This window comes from Brachyistius frenatus, unplaced genomic scaffold (assembly GCF_029030835.1).
Source record: "Brachyistius frenatus isolate BFR_SWC_R1_liver_20210118 unplaced genomic scaffold, ASM2903083v1 Contig_2, whole genome shotgun sequence".
In the NCBI taxonomy this organism is placed as follows: Eukaryota; Metazoa; Chordata; class Actinopteri; family Embiotocidae; genus Brachyistius; species Brachyistius frenatus.
The window spans coordinates 1,545,661-1,563,875 of NW_027210601.1; the positions used below are offsets into that span (position 1 = coordinate 1,545,661).

General features: G+C 41.6%; 1 protein-coding gene across 1 annotated transcript in view; it reads left to right on the plus strand.

The window, feature by feature from the left end:
• The window catches only part of ext1b (exostosin glycosyltransferase 1b), a 124,074-nt gene that overhangs the window by 84,715 nt on the left and 21,144 nt on the right, over positions 1-18,215 (plus strand). Inside the window, exons 2-6 of the mRNA XM_069692311.1 lie at positions 1,788-1,881; positions 5,135-5,242; positions 6,909-7,028; positions 12,933-13,065; positions 16,879-16,997. Coding sequence (XP_069548412.1) covers positions 1,788-1,881; positions 5,135-5,242; positions 6,909-7,028; positions 12,933-13,065; positions 16,879-16,997 — 574 coding nt within the window. The remainder of the gene's footprint in view (positions 1-1,787; positions 1,882-5,134; positions 5,243-6,908; positions 7,029-12,932; positions 13,066-16,878; positions 16,998-18,215) is intronic.

Genomic DNA, 18,215 nt, shown 5'->3' on the forward strand with positions numbered 1-18,215 from the left:
ATGATTTTCTGCCTCACCACTCTCTTAACTCCCCCAACCTGTGCAACCCGCAAGGCTTCACGGTTTCCACTTTTCTTTTTCGCAAAAAAACTGCTCCAAAAATGTACTTTAACAATTTGTATTTTTTTTTTTTTTTTAAGCTTTCTTTATTTTCTTCGAGGGATCGTAATGCGTAGCTATAATCGGATTCATTTCTCCCAATTTTTCACTGCTTCGTTTGATAATAAATGTTTTTTTTTACAGCCGTCACTGTTGTAAGAAGATAGTTTAGTTTTTATTATTGCGATCAGTCTTCTTCCTACAAAACAACATAACTTTTGGTTTCAAAGTGACATAAAATCAGTGTGAAAATAGCTTGAAACAGATGCTCATTTTTTTTTTTTTAAGAATTTACTGTCTGCTGGTTGCGTGCATCCGACAAGAAGTTGCAGTTTACATCCACAATTTATGATTAGAAATATGTCAAATTTATTTGACTTGGAGTTTGTTAAGCTTTGTTGTTCTTGTTCTGCTGTACGTCTACTGTACCGGTGTGTAAATTCATTGAGAAACAAAAAAATGGAGTCAATTTACACAGACCGATAAACAGACACAGTGATTCTCTATTTTTGTCTGTCTCCCTTTCTCTCTCTCTCTCTCTCTCTCTCTCTCTCTCTCTCTCTCTCTCTCTCTCTCTCTCTCTCTCTCTCTCTCTCTCTCACACACACACACACACACACACACACACACACACACACACACACACACAGCCAGCTGTGTGGTGGAAGCAGGTGTCACTCTCAGCTCATTACCCCCAGCAGGGTTGATCACCCTGTTTGGAGAGCAATAAGACACACCTCAGTGGAGAGATAGAGGGATGAAGGGGGCAGGAGGAGGAGAGAGAAAGAGGAGCGGCGAGGGGGAGAGGAAGGGGGGGGGGGAGAGAGGCAGCATCGGCCTCCTGCTTTAGGAGATAGAGGAACCGGAGAAAGGCAGGGAGTCGGGAGAAGGGTGGTGTGCCAAAGTGCATGTGGTTTGTGAGATAGGAGGAGGAAGGATGAGGAAGGAGAGAGAGAGACAGGAGAGTTGTGTTGGAAGTAAGGGGGAGAGAGGGAGACAAAATAGGTGGAGAAACAGTGGCAGGCAAAAAGCAGAAAGAGGCTGTTCAGTGGAAAAAAATAAGTAAGTAATAATGAATCACAAATTGGATGTTATATGGGGAGTTTGGCGCCATTGCTAAAAATTCTGAGGACCTTTAAATGAACCCAGTTTACAGACCAAATGCTCGGTTTAGCTTTCTCTTACTCTACTTGCTGTGGTTGTGCACATGCAGTGTTTTCCTGCATTAAGGTGTTATTACCTGACTAAAATGTTGACTTGTTAGACTCGCATAATAACACACTAGAGGAACCAAGAGCTGAAAATGCAGGAGTTGTTTTTCTTGAAATCTCTCTTTTCCTGTTTTTGTTGTTTTGCTTGCTCCCGATTCTCCCGTTTGGGTTTATGTCGTCAAATGTGCGCGAATGTTGGGCGTGAATGTGTGTAAAACTGCATATCGTGACAAAGACTGCGTGTGGATGACACACTCTCTGTGCCACGCTTATCAGATCCTGTTCAACTATAATCACCCAATTTGAATATTAGTTATCAGTGCATAATTGACAGTTGAAAAGTAGCTCATTACAGCGAGCACTAATGATGCATGCGCTGTGAGCGTTCCTCTGATTACTCACAGTTTTCTAAGCATGTTCCTTCAGATGCCCGTTTTCTGGTTTAACACACCGCGCATGTTTGGTGCGTCTCTGCAGGTACGACTACAAGGAGATGCTCCACAATTCCACCTTCTGTTTGGTGCCCCGCGGCAGACGACTGGGGTCCTTTCGCTTCCTCGAGGCGCTGCAGGTAAACAGGCAACACGCACGCACACACACACACACACACACACACACACACACACACACACACACACACACACACACACCTTTCTGAGAGAGCATTGCTGTAAATTCAATCCTACCAGCAGTATTAACATGAAAAAAAAGGATAATCACCACCCACACTTAACCTCCCACTTAACATTTGTTTTAATAGTGCCACCTCTAGCATTAAAGGATCACACAAAAAAAGATCATTACCACCTTAATTTTCAGACTAATAGTGTAATTAATATAAACAAACAAGACCTACGCCGAGAAGATTAGCTGCCTTTTTCTGCCTCTGAACACTGCTCCTGGTTTTGAAAATAGAGTTAAATTGTCGCCCAACTTTGCGAACACAGCAGACGGTGAGATGATCAACAGATTAGTTTGACAATCAAGTGTCAGATGAGCCACAGAAGATGGAAAAAAAAAAAAAAGGCGTTTTTTTTTTTTTGCCATTTTACCGGTTTGTTTTGTGTACATTTCAATTACAAAATGAATCAATTGTCGGAGAAATCTTTTAGGGGTTTTGCGAAGACAGATCGGTTCTGGTTTCTGCTATCAAACACTGCAGAGTTTGTCAAGGTTAAATGTAAATTACGCCGTATTAGGCGATGAAAATGCTCCACATAACAAACCGTAACACAACATCATAATTTCCACCCATCTAGAGTCTAATACTGCATCCGCATTTACCACCACTTTACTCCCGCCTCTTGATATTTATACACTCAACATCTTTTTTTCTCCTCCACCCCTCCTGTTCCATCCATTTCTCTGACTGCACCGCACTCTTCTGCATTACTACTGCGCTGTCCTTTACCTCTCCTTAGAGTACACCAGCGTACACAGAGTGCACCCACATAAGTGCGCTTATCTCACAATCAGCTGCCACACACACACGCACACACACACACACACACACACACACACACACACACACACACACACACACACACACACAACAGCACTCTTCACTCAGGAGGCAAATCTGCCCTCTCCTCTCCTTTCTCTCAATTTGTCTGACTCCCTCTATCCATTGACTTGGCACACCGTTGCAGATGAAGACAATGGGAAAGTATTTGCAGGCTTTTTTGTATGCATGACAAAGAAATCCTGCATAGAGGTCAACTCTTCATATGTGTGTTTGTGTGTTTGTATCTTATATGCATGTGATTGTGTTTTTGTGTGGAGGAGACAGTGGCAGCAGCAGCCTGAGGGCCAGTTCTGGTTCAGCTGACACCTTTATGACCTGGGAGTGACAGGGCCGTCATTACATCAAACTCCCACCACATAAAAAACCACACACACACACACACACACACACACACACACACCAGCTGTTCCCTCTACCTCTCTCTTCATCCCTCCATCCTTCTGCCACTCCTTTGCCAAAGGTCACATTCAGCAGCTCTGCCTCACTTCTTTTCATCTTTTTTGTATTTTTATTCACTGTCTTGTGCCTTTTGATGTTTTTTTAATTCCCCCCTTCCCTTTACCATTCATCCTGCTCACCTCCACTGAGTAATTAACTCTGCTGCACCTAATGTTACCACATTAATACTGATATGTCAAAACAAAAAAGAAAATGGTCCTACTGTGAGTGTGATCAACTCATATTAAGTAAATAAACGTATTTGCTATCTTTGATTTTTCTGCTCGTAAATGATTGAATCTTTTTTTTTTAATTTTTTTATTAAATAAACACAGAGAAAGTCATTAAGAGATTCTGCAAGTGTTACAGCAGTGAGAATACATGTTGTCTGGTTTGTTTAAATCCAGGCCGCCTCAACTCTCAGTACAAGATGACAGACTTTTTATCTAACAAATTGCTGCAATTTTTTTCTATATCCCGTTCAGTCTGTCTGCCTCCCTATCTGTATCAACATGTTATTGGCCTGCTTATCTAGACTATATGTTCAAACTTATTTCTGTTTATCTGACTGCTCATCTGCTCTGTGAAAGGCTCATGTTTGAGTTTCGATTTTGTAACTTTGATCCGAGCAACACATAAGCATATATAGGTAATATTTGAGTGCATATTTGCACACTGTTTTCTCAGGCTGAATACATAAAATCTTCTCGAATTAAATCAAATTGATATTTTGCTCATAGCATTTTGATCTCAGTGTCAGACAACAACAAAAAAGTTATCAACTAGCTAGTGAGCAGAATGGGCGACTGAAGTCGGATATTTCCCTCAAGAGTTTGTGGCCAAAAAAAAACAAAAGCGTATATCAGACTTATATTTGTCAGGTGACCAGAAGTATGACTCCAAATGAACAATAATTTGCTTTTTTTCTACTGAATGGGTAATTTTTGCTGACACATTTGCAATATCAACTTTGTAAAGTGATATTATGTTAAAGTCAAGTTTACAGCTTGTTCTCCTGCCCTCTAGTGACCAGAAAATCAATTAATACAGCTTTAGGTATCTACTGCAAGTAGCCTTCTCCATTAATGGTTTGAGACTTCTATCACTGACAATTTTGCTACGATACAATCTAAATTGCATGTAAGTGTGTATCATATATTTAGCAGTAATCATTATTATAGTATTACAGTTTTGAGACGATTTTTCTTTCTTAGATGTTAAAGGTCCGTCTTGTGATGCAACTCTTACTCAGAAACAGCATTGAGTCTGCAGCTGATAAAGTTTGCAGCTGTAAATCCATGAGTGGAAAAGAAATTCAGCCGTAATATGTCCTGTGCTGCATGGATCACTGTTGTGATGTTCCTTGCTGTTTGATGTTACAAGTTGTACTAATGATTTTATGTACATCAAAGACAATTGAACTCGGGCAACCTGACAGTCAAATGGTTAGACCTCATACCACACAGACTACAAAGACCTTAACAGCAGAGTAGCCAGTTCAATGACTGCTCGGATCTTTTACTGCACGTCATTCCCCGCACTGTCTCCCCACTTTTCTTTTCTATTTCTCTGGAGTACTGTCGGACCAACAAAAGATGCTTAAAACGTAAAGAAAATACCATTTCTGCTCTACAGAAGATTTAGGGAAGAGCGCAAATAGTCAATACACAGACAGATCAATTATAAAGTCCAGCCGTTGTAACCTCCTTTGGAAAATCATGCCACATATTGCAGCTTTAATGATAAGGATTAATATGTAATCAATTATTATGTAATAATAAAACGGTAAAGTAGCCATGATTTAGCTGTAGCACTGATTGTTTTTATTCAAGCTTCCCATCTGTGTACGTGTGTCTCACAGGCTGCATGTGTGCCGGTGATGCTGAGTAACGGCTGGGAGCTGCCTTTCTCTGAGATCATTGCCTGGAACACGGCCGCAGTCATCGGCGACGAGAGGCTCCTGCTGCAGGTAACGGCCCGTAAACGCGTTCATGGAAAAATCACATGCTCCGTACGGTATATCACCTGAAAACTACACCTACAGTCCCAGCACTGAAACCAGACTCTTTCCTCTGACAGCTGATACCCTGAACACGCTCTCTCTCGCTCTCTCTTTTCACCGATGTTATCCAAAAATCCTGTTTTTGTTTTGTTTACTAGTGAAGTGGCTGTCAACTAGACAAAACTCAAGCAGCATACTAAGTCCGTGCTTCAAAATGTCACTCAAAGCCTCACATTGTGTTATGAGAGGGCAAATAAATAGAATGAGCAAATGGATTTGGTCGGAATTGCCTGAACTTCATGGGGGAGAAAAGTAATTATATGCCCATTAAATCTTAATTTGAATGAAGTGTGTAATAATATTGTTTGACATTGAGTTTTATAACACAGGAACTCCATCTGAGCTCACTTTGTGCAGCACTAAATGTGCCTGAGCCTTCCTGGATTATCCTTCAGATTTATGTATATTGCTGCAACACAATGGGCCTGGATGCATAAAGCATATTGTAAATATGGTGAGCTTTGAATGGATGTTTTTCACTAAATGTGGGGTGCCTGTACCATATACTAAGTGTTTACTGTCTTTTTAAACCAGGACAAATTTTCAGAAAATACTGCACTTAGAGTATGTTTACGTGCCAAAACAAATGCTCACAGTTACAAGAATATGGTCACACAATAATTGATGGATAAAGAGTATTTATTTGCCGTTATCCCCCTTTTACTGTGACAAATAGTCCCAAAAGGAACTCCACAGCTCTTGAATGAAAGTGTGAAACCCTCCACCAAATGGCAGCTGAAGCTTTTAAAGCTTCCCTAATATTTTTTGTGACTGATAAAGACTGAAGCTTTTAATTATTGTTACTTCCTTCTTTTTTCCATTTACTCTCTTGAATAAGATAAAAAAAAATTATCACGTAACGCACTTTTTTTTTTTTTTTTTTGCTCTGTGACTCGCATCATTTCACAGTCAGTCCCTTGCTAAACAAGGCTGCTGCTGCGGATGTAGACTGGACACGTATCGTGCGTTCAGGCATCTGGGAATTTGGAAAATTCCCATTTTGGAACATTTACATGAGGACAACAAACAGACAACATGGCTTCCCCCAGGAAATCTGCTCTATTTGGGCTGTCAGAATAAAAAGTGACAAACAACCTTATCATCATCCAAATAAACCAACACAGGGATGACCAATGTCATTCGTGGAAAACATTTCTACACATTTTTATATACTCTCATTTTTTAACACTTAACATGGCTGGAAAACTATGTAGGCTAGGCTAACCAAGTCTGGCTATTTCACATTATTTGCGCAAGTGCATTTCTTAACTTCCCCCACAGTAGCTGCCATATTTGACAGGCGTTCAGATGTATTTTCCCATTTCCCAGTTGCTCATGAACGCACCATTCACTTTGGTCAGACTCAAAGATTTACTCTTTAACGCTTTGCGCTTTGGTGAATACATGTATTTGTTTGAGAAGTTCAATAATGTAACGTAATCTAATGTGCTTTATCTGTTAATGAAAATGTCCTGAGTGCATCTCTGAGACTGATTTTTTTTTTTATTTTCCTGTCACCACATAATAGTTCTCACATCTGCAGCACCGACTGACTGCTGTTTGTCGTTTGCAGATTCCGACCACGGTGCGTTCCATCCACCAGGATAAGATCCTGTCCCTCAGACAGCAGACTCAGTTCCTCTGGGAGGCCTACTTCTCCTCTGTCGAAAAGATAGTGCTCACCACACTGGAGGTGAGGAGTCGAGACACACATGCACACGCACATGTATGCACAGTTATACGCTCTACACACAAAAACCAGCCGTCCTTTCGGCCTCACTGCCTTCTTCTCTCCTCCCTCCATCATCAGTCGTTCTCTCAAGAGCGCCGCAGTGTAACATCTGACTCTTTGCAATCTCCGCTTTATCATCAGACCTTTTATTGACATGAAGCTAAAAACAAAGTAGCAGGTTGGTCCGTGCCGTTTAGACAGCAGAGGGGAAATTGCAGAACATGTTCGTGGAGAGTTTCTCACGAGCTTCTGTTTGTTTCACTCCGTGTAGGAGGAGCAGTGTGACGCATTTAAGTTGTGACTTCCACAGTTTGTTGGAATGACAAGGAAAACCTGCAGTAGTAGTAAGTTTTGTTGTAGTATTTATTGTGGCACACAATGCAGTGGTGGTACCTTTCTCTTGGGCACTCCAGAGATAGAGGAGTGTGTGAACTTTTGCTTGGATGATCCAAACCTATAAACGTAAAGTGTTATTCTGCCTCAATTCAATTTTTTATGAGTATAAGTCAACCCAGCGGGCCCGAAGGATGGTTGTAAAAGTCTGTAGTGTTGTCCTTCGAAGAGAACAGAGGCTGCGACCACTGGCAACTGTTTTCTTTTGTTGTTGGGTTTCAACGGATTCTAACAGTTGTGTGTGATTTTCAGGGAGTTTTCATGACAATTTATGAAGTTTTTTGGTCTTTCAGGTCCATAGAAAGTTCACAAACAGTCCGTTGTAGGACATTTCACATCACTTTGCTCTGTGTGTACAAAACAGATACTTTAGAAGCCAAAATATAGCTAAAGGATGGGGTGTGCCAGACACAAACTAGTTTATGCAACATGTCATCCAACCATAAATCAGCAGTGTTTATAGTTGTTCCAAATGGCCTCACACATCGAGAGAAGAAAAATGCAATAACATTTGAAATGGGAATAACAGTGCACTTGTAGGAACTCAGAAAAGATGACAGAAGTAGGTGTGAGGAATTAAAGAGGAGACATTGAGGAAGTATGTAGCAGAAATCCTGCAAGCGTCTTCACCTCTGCAACCCTGGAGTCACTGCATAGAGTGGACATGATTATTAGTTTCCAAAGGAGACACAAATTGTTCTGTGAACCCTCCACCACCCGCAAATTCTGATGTCACAAATGCAGAGTTTTTCCAGCAATCTGATAGGCACTTTCAATCATAAATGAACGACCTCTGTCCCAGTAATCAGACATGTAAATCTTAATGGTAATGTGGGATCTGGAGACCAAAGGAGGAGGAGGAGGAGGAGAAAAACACGGGCAAACCAAGCGTGACAAGGTTTAAGAATAAAGATAGTTGCATGTACAGTTGTAGTCTTAATTCTGGTACAATTTTGATGTTAAAAGACGTTTTAAAGGATGGATTAATACTTGTAGTCCATCCGATCCGTGCCGACCACAGCTGCTGCTCCTGCACAAAACGGGTTTCGAAGCTCCTTCCTCTGACGTCATATTTTTATGCACATCAACATTGTTAACAATAACCGAGTTTAGGGAATTTGTGACTGGAAAGACAATTTATCCATCCAATCCCCATCCCTCATTATTCAGTTTAAACAAGTTGTTTATAGATGCAAGGATAACACCTGGGCGTACTGCTGGCCTCATGCTGTGGTTACAAATGTCTTCCTCCTCCTGCCTCCGCCCTCGTTCAAGTACCCCATCACGCATTTCATTTCCTCTCTTACTGTGCTGCTAAAGCTCCAGAGCAAGATTCCCCTCAATGCTACAATCTCACCAACAGTGTAACCTCCCAAATCTTACATCTGAATTTGACTTTTACACACACACACACACACACACACACACACACACACACACACACACACACACACACACACACACACACACACACACACACACACACACACACACACACACACACACACACACACACACACACAGCGCATGTAATCTGTCCTGGCTTCAATATCTAGAGTCTGATTTCAGCTAGCTCTACATCTCTGGTCTGTTTGTTATCTCAGCCTGTCTCACTGTGAGCTATCACACACACACACACACACACACACACACACACACACACACACACACACACACACACACACACACACACACACACACACACACACACACACACACACACACACACACACACACACACACACACACACACACACACACACACACACACACAGAGAGAGTCAGAAACACATCTCCATATGTCAAAACGTGTCAGCCCAGATACACATGGCACCACCCAGGCATAACCTTGCTGACACGTTGTCACTCCACACTAAAGTACCAGGCGACACGGCGAAAGCCTGTGACTAAGTGTGTGTTTGTGAGAGTGTGTACGGAGTTTATATGTGTGTGTGTGTGAGTGTGTGTGTGTGTGGATGGCGTGCGCTTATATTGAATACAGCAAAGGCTAAATGCTTAATCCTGACTGACTGTCCTGTAAAAAGAGCAAGGAGAGAGGGAGAGTGGTGGGAGAAAGGGTGAAGAGGAGCAGGGGTGACATATGTAAATGCCGTTGCCGTGGCAGCCCCCGAGATAACGAGTGACATGGTTTATTCATCCCGTTGGGCCCTACACACACATCTGCACTGCAGATCTGTAATGATACAAACACACACACACACACACACACACTCCGATACCTTGACAGATTGAATCTGCTCACACACATTCACAAACGCACTTGTTTTTTTATTGACTTCCACAACCACTCAAAAGTGTGTGTGTGTGTGTGTGTGTGTGTGTGTGTGTGTGTGTGTGTGTGTGTGTGTGTGTGTGTGTGTGTGTGTGTGTGTGTGTGTGTGTGTGTGTGTGTGTGTGTGTGTGTGTGTGTGTAAATAGCAAGCTAGCCGGAAACATGACTTCAACCTATCATGCCGTGTTTCCTGTCAGGAAGTGGCCACGTTTTGACCAATCACAAGGTCAATATCGCCGGATCCGAGCTGCTGGTATACCTATTAAACTCACCTATTAAAGCCAAGTTCACAGTGTGCTCCCACAGAACCAGGATTTATCTATCATGCTCTAATTGGTTGATTGTGGCTGTTCTGAGGTGAGATTGAGTCGTCCATCATGTCCCGACTGAGGGCTACCAACGGGGGAGGAGCTGCAGTCAAGCGGGCAAAATTGCCCCTCATAAGGTGTAAAGGGCTTGGGGGGGGGGGGGGCGGGGTTTAAGGTGGCAGGCAGTGTTTTTATAGAGAAGTTAACGGATTTCAAGTTAATCTGTTTTTCTGAGGCAAATGGTTATTGACTGCCCTCAGGGACAAAGCGGGAAAAAGTAAAAGAAACTCACAGCGCTTTTCTCCTTCTTCACATCCCCGCCTCCCTGTGATACATTTTTATGGTGTTTTATCAATATTATTACAGTAAGCCCCCTACAGCTATATTATCAGCTTTTTTTTTTTTTTTTTCCCCCCACAATTTGAATGTCTATAAGCTGCTCAGCCATCAACCACCTGACTCTTTTTTTTTTTTTTTTTAGCTCCTTCCATACTCCACATCTGTCCTTTGAGTCGCCAAGCCAACGGCCAGCAGCTCCTGATTCAATAGCGGCCATAAAACACAGCCGCAAACCTTTGTCTGTTTTACTGAAGCAATTTAGCGTGGCTCAAGGGCACGGCAGTTACATCTCTTTTCCTGCTCCTGCCAGCTCAGCAGAGGCCGACTCGCGAGCCGCGGTTGAGGAAAATAGCGTCCAGTCTCAACGTCTGAGCGTTTGACTGACTGCTCTATTTGGGCGCAGAAAGGATCGGGGCAGGCCTGACTGACTAGTGCTCCGACGCAGCTGATGACTTTGTCGGTGTCGACTGTTGTTGTTGTTTTTTTTCTTTTCCCTTCCGACCGGCTTCTATCTGTCTGACCGACCGGCCCAAATGCCTTTGATCGGTTTAAAAAAAAAAAAATAATAATAGAGGACCAGAGTTTGGTTTGTCTGCGGAGGAAATATTACACAATAACATAGATGTCTTTCAGCTCCGCTTTGTGCAACAGCGATTCACTCTTGACACAATCAATAGCTGCTATTGAGGTGATACAAAGCAAACATTTGGATAGCTCAGCTAGCGTTTTACTTTCTTCCAACCCCCGTGGACTCACTTTTATAACCGTCTTCCTCCTGCTCTAATTCTCTCACTGAGTTTCAAATAATACTTGAGCATCATTCTGAAATGAAAGTTTTTTTTTTTTTTTGTGAGCTGCAATATTAGCTGTGTTGATATTCATTCACATTTATGACTGTCTGCTTCTTGCCGTTTCTGTGTGGAAACTCATTTCTTAGCGGGAAATGTTTTATCGGTGTGATTACAAGGCTCATTGATCAAATCATTATTATTTTATCCACCATAACCTGAGAGTTTGTTTCTTTATCCACAAAAATATTTGTTTTTTTATGAGTGAAATGTTATTTGAAGGTAAATTTGTGTTGCTTTTAAATGTGCTTTTTTTTTTTTAATTATGAGTTGAGAAGGAGGCCTCACAAACAGCAAAGTGTCCTGAAGAATCCAGAGTAATTAAAATGACACAAATTTGATCCTGGCAACAGACAGTGTACTTGCTCTGTTGCTGTCAAAGCAACACATACTTCTGTAAATTCATTTGAAGTCATTGAAAAGCTTTAAAGTCAAATTTTCTTTAATGTGTAAATTCTTCATCAAACAATATTTCTACACGTCCATGTGCACCTTTCATTTGAATATCTCAAGGATTTATTTGGTGTTTTTAGAAATCTCTAGGTTCTATAAAACGTCTAAATTAAAACAATTTTTTTTTTTTAATTTTTTTTTTTGGTAGGGCTGTGACGATCATTAATTAGTTGAAAAATAATTACATTAACAATTTAATTGTCTTTTTTGTGAATTTTACTTTAAACGCCACCTTTTTATTTAAAATCCGACTAATGATCTCCAAGTTATTCTGCTCTCCTTTTTCATTTGGGTTAAAACCAAATTGTGCCCAAAGCAGTGTGGAGGTTTTTGGTTTAGCAACCAAAATCAGTGACGTTAATGTCAATTGATGCTCATAGTCGAGTATGAGAAGATAAGCACTTCAAGATAAACTACTGCTGCTAATTATTCACTCATGTCTCATCAAACTACAGCAGAAGGAGAGAGCTACGAGATGATTAAAAGAGTTAAAAAGAAGAATTAGAAGAGCAGCGGGCGAGCCTCAAATTATGGAAAACAACATGGAAACAGCGATGGAAATATAGTTAGTTTCATCCAGCTGTTTTTATACAGATAAATGGAAACAATTATGTGATGATTGTGTAAAATTATTGGGGTAAGCTAAAATAATCACAATCAGGCGATTATATGTGAAATAATAATTGTGACAGCCAAATAAAGACAACAGAGTTGTTCGAGCGTTTGTGGTGGTTCAGATGCCAAAAAGTTACTTTGGTTGGAAAAAAAAAAAGACTTTAGTATTGTCTTGAAGACTGGTCTTCAGTTAGTAAAGTTTAGTTACAGTATAAAGCCTGAAGTCACAAATTTGACTCAGTCTTTGCAATCTATAAAGTACTTTATCTGAAGTATCTCAGTTCAGGTAACGAAAAAACTCGAGAAAAAAAACTTGAAACAAGACAAAAGAGCGAAAAAAAAATAGTACAATTGCAGTAAAGTAGAGAACAAAACAGTTGAAGGACAAAGAACAGAAGGTTTTGACAAATTTGACTTTCATACAGTCATATAATGTTGTCAGTTTCCCCCAAACGTCCTATTACCATCCTGCATTGCCTACCACCTGGCTACAACCCTCATTCTCAGCTCATACGTTAATGTAACAGGAAATCAAATTTAAAAAAAATTTGATAAATGGTTGGTAGTTTACTTTGCAGTCTAATCCATTTTTGTGTGGTTCTGTTCCTGCGTGCAGATCATCCAGGACCGTGTGCTGGAGCACGGCTCCAGGAGCAGCCTGATGTGGAACAGTCACCCCGGGGGACTGTTCTCTCTGCCGCAGTACTCCGGATACCTCGGAGAGTTCCCCTTCTTCTACGCCACGCTGGGTCAGTAACACACGCAAACGGACGCACACCACCGGCTGTACAAAGTGCTGTTATGTAAAAGCAGTCACGCCTCTGCACACCTGCGTAGCAATGAACTGATCCAGAAAGGTTAGCCGGAAAAGTTTCTCTGAAGATCTCCTCTTCGCCGGTCACCCCGCCGTTGTCGCAGTCTTTGTGCAGAGGATGGTTTCTGTGGTTTCGGACCTTGTCTGAACAGTAGAAAAATGGCCTGCGCCCTTGATCTACTGCGCCACTCCAACAGCTGTGTCTAGCAGCAAGTGGAGTGGAGGAATGGGCCTTTGACGGATGTTTGTATTAGTGCTGCTGACACACCAGCCGTCTATCATTGGATTTTGAGTCAGCATCGCTACTGCTGCCACCGCCGCTGCAGTGAGGCCAATTCCTCCCGCTCCGGTTCAGCAGCGCCGAGCTACCCCCCGCCACATATCTGTGACCCGGGAGCCGCTCCATCCCTCACTTCTTCACTCCATCATCATCCAGCGCTGCCATCCACGCACACGCACACGCACACACACACACACACACACAGACAGGCGGCGATGGTACAAACGCACAAATTCTGTTGATGGAGCACCGGGGGTGGATATTAAAATGGATGGGCACAGTGACAAGCATGGATTACAACACCGGCAAGTTTATTTGTTTGTCAAAGAGGAAGCAATTAAACACGGATGGGTTTTTAGGAGACGGGGTGGCCTGTCGCTGATGGGTAAATGAGGAAAAAACCCAAAAAGAGAGTTTGTGACATTCCTTCTTGTTCTCAAGGAGCCAATAACAAGACACACACACACACACACACACACACACACACACACACACACACACACACACACACACACACACACACACACACACACACACACACACACACACACACACACACACACACACTCGTCATGCATATTAACACTCAGACTCACACAGCGGGAGCAGAGTTTGTTTTTATTGCTTTGACAAAATGGACTTTTGATTAAGAAGCCGAAAGATGCTGAATTTTTTTTTTTTTAAAGATGATAATAACATGCATACTTGAGAAGAATGCAAAAGCCCACTTTATTTGGTTCACCTGTAAAATCGGATGCAATCCAACATCTATCTTTCCACAGATAAGGATAGAGTTTTGATTGACAGTTTCAGAGCAGGATTCATATTTATTATTTAGGTATGAGTTTGTAGCAGTGTTGAGGTGAATTTATATTATACTGAAGGGGGATTCCAGAGACCTCCCTTACAAACATGAAAGGAGAAGTTAAGTTAATGAATAAACTGCCCGTTACAAGCCTGGCTGCAACTATTGATTATTTTCATTATCTGTTACTTATTTGCTCAATTCATTTATTAGCTGTTTGGTCTTTAAAATGACAGAAAATGGTGAAAAATGCTGACAAGTGTTCCCCAAAATGCTGCTGAAAAAAAAAAAAAATCCTGTTCTGTTCCAACCAGCAGTCCACAAACAAAACCTATTCAGTTTATTATCATGGAGGTCTAAAGAAACATGAAAATATTGATATTTCAGAAACTGGAATCAGAGAATCAGAGCAATTATTTCTTAAATAAAAAGACAAAATTATTAATCAATTGTCAAAATAGTTGGTTACTGATTTTCTGTCAATTATCAAATTGATTATCAACTAATCGTTGCAGATCTTCTATAAGCTTTGTTCAGTTAGTACATGTGGCAGAGCTGCAATGCAATTGGTGCATCTAAAAAGTGGCCATATTGTTGTGAGATTTTAATGATGTCAAGTATGCGTACATTTATTAGGCTCACAATCCCACTATTGTTCAGCTTCTTTATAAAATTGACATTTTTTGGGGGGAATATCTCTTGGATTTCATTTCACTTGTCCGTGTACCAAATAAACTTCACCATAAAAGACGGCAGGAACAGTAAATATAAGTCATTACTTCAAATAATAACTGTAAATTAGAACGTAAAACAACACCATGTTAAATTTGAGGGGAATAAAATCAAACCTTTATCGCTGCAGTCAACTGCTTTGGCGTTTTCTATTGCTAAAACACCTACACTGACACACACCAGAGCATTACATGCACATGTAATGTTAGGATGTCTTCTTAAACTGGGGTCATTAAAATGCTATTAACAGCCTTCGCTCTTCTGGGAAAGCTTTCCACAGGATTTGGGAGACCAGGCTGCAGGGATTTCCTCCCATTTAGCCCGAAGAGTATTAGCGATGTCGCCACTGATGGGTGATGACGCCCGGCTGTCATCCCCAAGGTGTTGGCTGGGGTTCAGTTTCGGGGCTCTGTGCAGGCACTAGCCAAACCAGAATGGGACGACAGTCTCGACGGACCGGGCTTTGTGCACAGGGCGACGGTCACGTTAAAACAGGGAAGGACCAGTTTCGAAATAAAATAATAGCTCCGAAATCCGGGCGTCGGGAACCCTCCAAGGAATTAAAGGATGAATGTAAGTGGGAAAAGAGACGATAAAAAAAAAATTTAAAAAAAAAAGCTGGAATAAAAGAAAAGAAGTTTATACAACTAACCCCACAAATGTCAAAGAAAACCCCACCCGGTCCCACTCCTGAACTGATGCGCCGTCTTCGGTGTTGGACGGTGATGTTCTGCCCCTCTCGAAACATAAATGCCACCGAAAACACCTCACACGGCTCAATGCTTCATTGTCGCAGAATCTCTGAAGAATTTCAAGCTGCTCTGTTGGCGAGTTCCCAAGTTTGACACTAAATTTGACACGTGGCGAAATCGCAAACGTGTACATACTAATGGTCACATCGACGCACGTAACACAGGTGCTGATGTTGACCAAGCGAGCAACCGCACATTTCCAAGTAGTTTACCGGCCATATACTGTTTCTTAAGATATGCTGTGTCATTGTGAGCCTCAAACAGCTGAGTCATTCTTAAATCAGTCTGTTGTGTTGCCACAAACTTTTAAGCATCGCGATACAGGACAAGATAAAAGCCAGCGAGCATCGTGCGCTACGGGCGGAAAACCCATCCAAAATTTAGAGCAAGCAGCATGCCAGTAATTCTCCTCCAGCTTTGGTTCGATGTTTCATGAAAGTCTGTTTATGAGCTTGTTACAAAATTTACATCACAGGTGTTCAAAAACTCTGCAGACTCTCTCGACTTTTTCATTACACACGGATAGTTTACCAAGTTTTAAGACTGCGTATATTCCTCTTCATAAAAGTTGCTCAGCGGTGGAAAGAACACTCCTCTAATGCTATCTCCTCCCCGCCATGCTTTGCTGCTTTGGGTTAGATTAGATTTAAATTAGGAAAAGTTAGACGTCCTCTGTGATCCGTCTTGCTCAATATCTTATTTCCTGCTCATTTTCAGCCTCGATTACTCTATTGCAACATCAAGTCAGACTGAATTTAAAGTCACATCAGCACTTAGTTGTCTGTTTATTGGCTTGCAGATGCAGCTGAGGAGTTTTCAAAATGAAATATTTAGTGATCAAGAGATTTGGCATTTTCAAAACACATTAACATTGTTGAATATTTTAATACCGGTTTAAAAAAAAAAAACGTACATCCCTGACAATTAAGTCATCTACATTTTTGAAACGCTGACAGATTCATTTTGAGAAACGTCTTCCACTGAAAATAGATATGAAGTGTTTGGAAATGAGAGCCTTCAGTTCTCGTTCAGCTTTATTCTCTTCAAAGAGCCTGAAATTGCATCGACGGCTGACAGTCGGTGTTTCGGCCCGGCTTTGTTTTTTTTTTGTTTGTTTTTGTTTTTTTCCTGAATCTGTTAACACGCGTTGATGAGTGTTTTCTCTCTGTTGTGTTTCAGGTATTAAACCGCACCCCAAGTTCACAGCGGTCATCCACGCCGTCTCCCCTCTGGTGTCCCAGTCCCAGCCCATACTCAAGCTCCTGGTCGCCGTGGCCAAGTCCCAGTACTGTGCACAGGTAGGGGATGTGTGTGTGTGTCTGTCTGCTGTCCGTCTGTCCGTCCATCTGTCCGTCCGTCCGTCCCCCACTGATCTCCACCTTGTGACGCTCCAAATTGTGCCGCATCATGCGGCTCATACGGTTGTTTTGCAATCGCATTTTCCAACCAGAGCAACAGCGGAGCTCATCCTCCGTCCCCGCGTGTTTGTGTGTTAACTCTGGCGGATTGAATTAGAGCGGCAGTTTGTAGCGCTGCTACATCTGTCTCCATGGCAGCCAAACCCCCTTCAGCACAGCTGGAGATGGCATCTATTGATTTCTCTGCTTGCTCCTTACCAAAGCAGGAAATGAAATGGAATGTGCTCCCCGACGGCTGGTTCTTGTGTGTGCGTGGGTGAGTGCGTAGGTGTGTATCTCTGTGTGTGTGTGTGTGTGTGTGTGTGTGTGTTTGTTTGTTTGTGCGGCCAGCTCAGTGTATGAGCGAGTGAGTTTGTGTTTTGTGTAGGAGGGATATATTTTCCATGCGAGCGTGGTAGCATGAATAAGCGTTGGTTCAAGATGGCGAGGTGCTGGATTTTAACAGCATCTCTTTGTTTGACATCTTTTAAACTATACTTTGTAAGTGCGGTCTGATATTCTGTAGTTCGTGCGCCATGCAGCCCGGTTCATGCTTGTTTATGCTGAGATTCTGTATTTTGGTTTCTAAAAGTATTGCATATGCTCTTTCATGTACACATTATGATTCTAAATTTGATATTATTCATTGATGCCCATTTTTTTCTGCGCTCCATCGCAGTGATCACAGCTTGTCTGTAATGTAACATTTAACAGGTCAATGAAACAGACTTAAGTAAACCGCTTTCACAATTTAAAGACTTTTTTTTTTTAAATTTCATATAGGGACGTTTCTGTTTTGAAAAAAAGAACAGAAGCTAAAAATATTTTGAACAAACCTGACAGATAAAAAACAATTTCTTGCAACAACTACAGATTCGGAAATGAATACGAAATGGGCTCAAATGAACACATTCAGTTCTTGGAAACCAAAATTGAAAAGTAAAACATTGTTAATATTAATGCCAGCTTTTGAAAAACAGGGACAAAGGAGTTTTTTTTTTTTCCCCTGCTACAATATTGTGTATCCTTATCCTGTTTTTTGTATTTTTATGACATGGAAAAGGAATACAAGCTTGAAGTGCGTCCAAACTTTGGGTGTTTTTGGAGACATTCCTATGT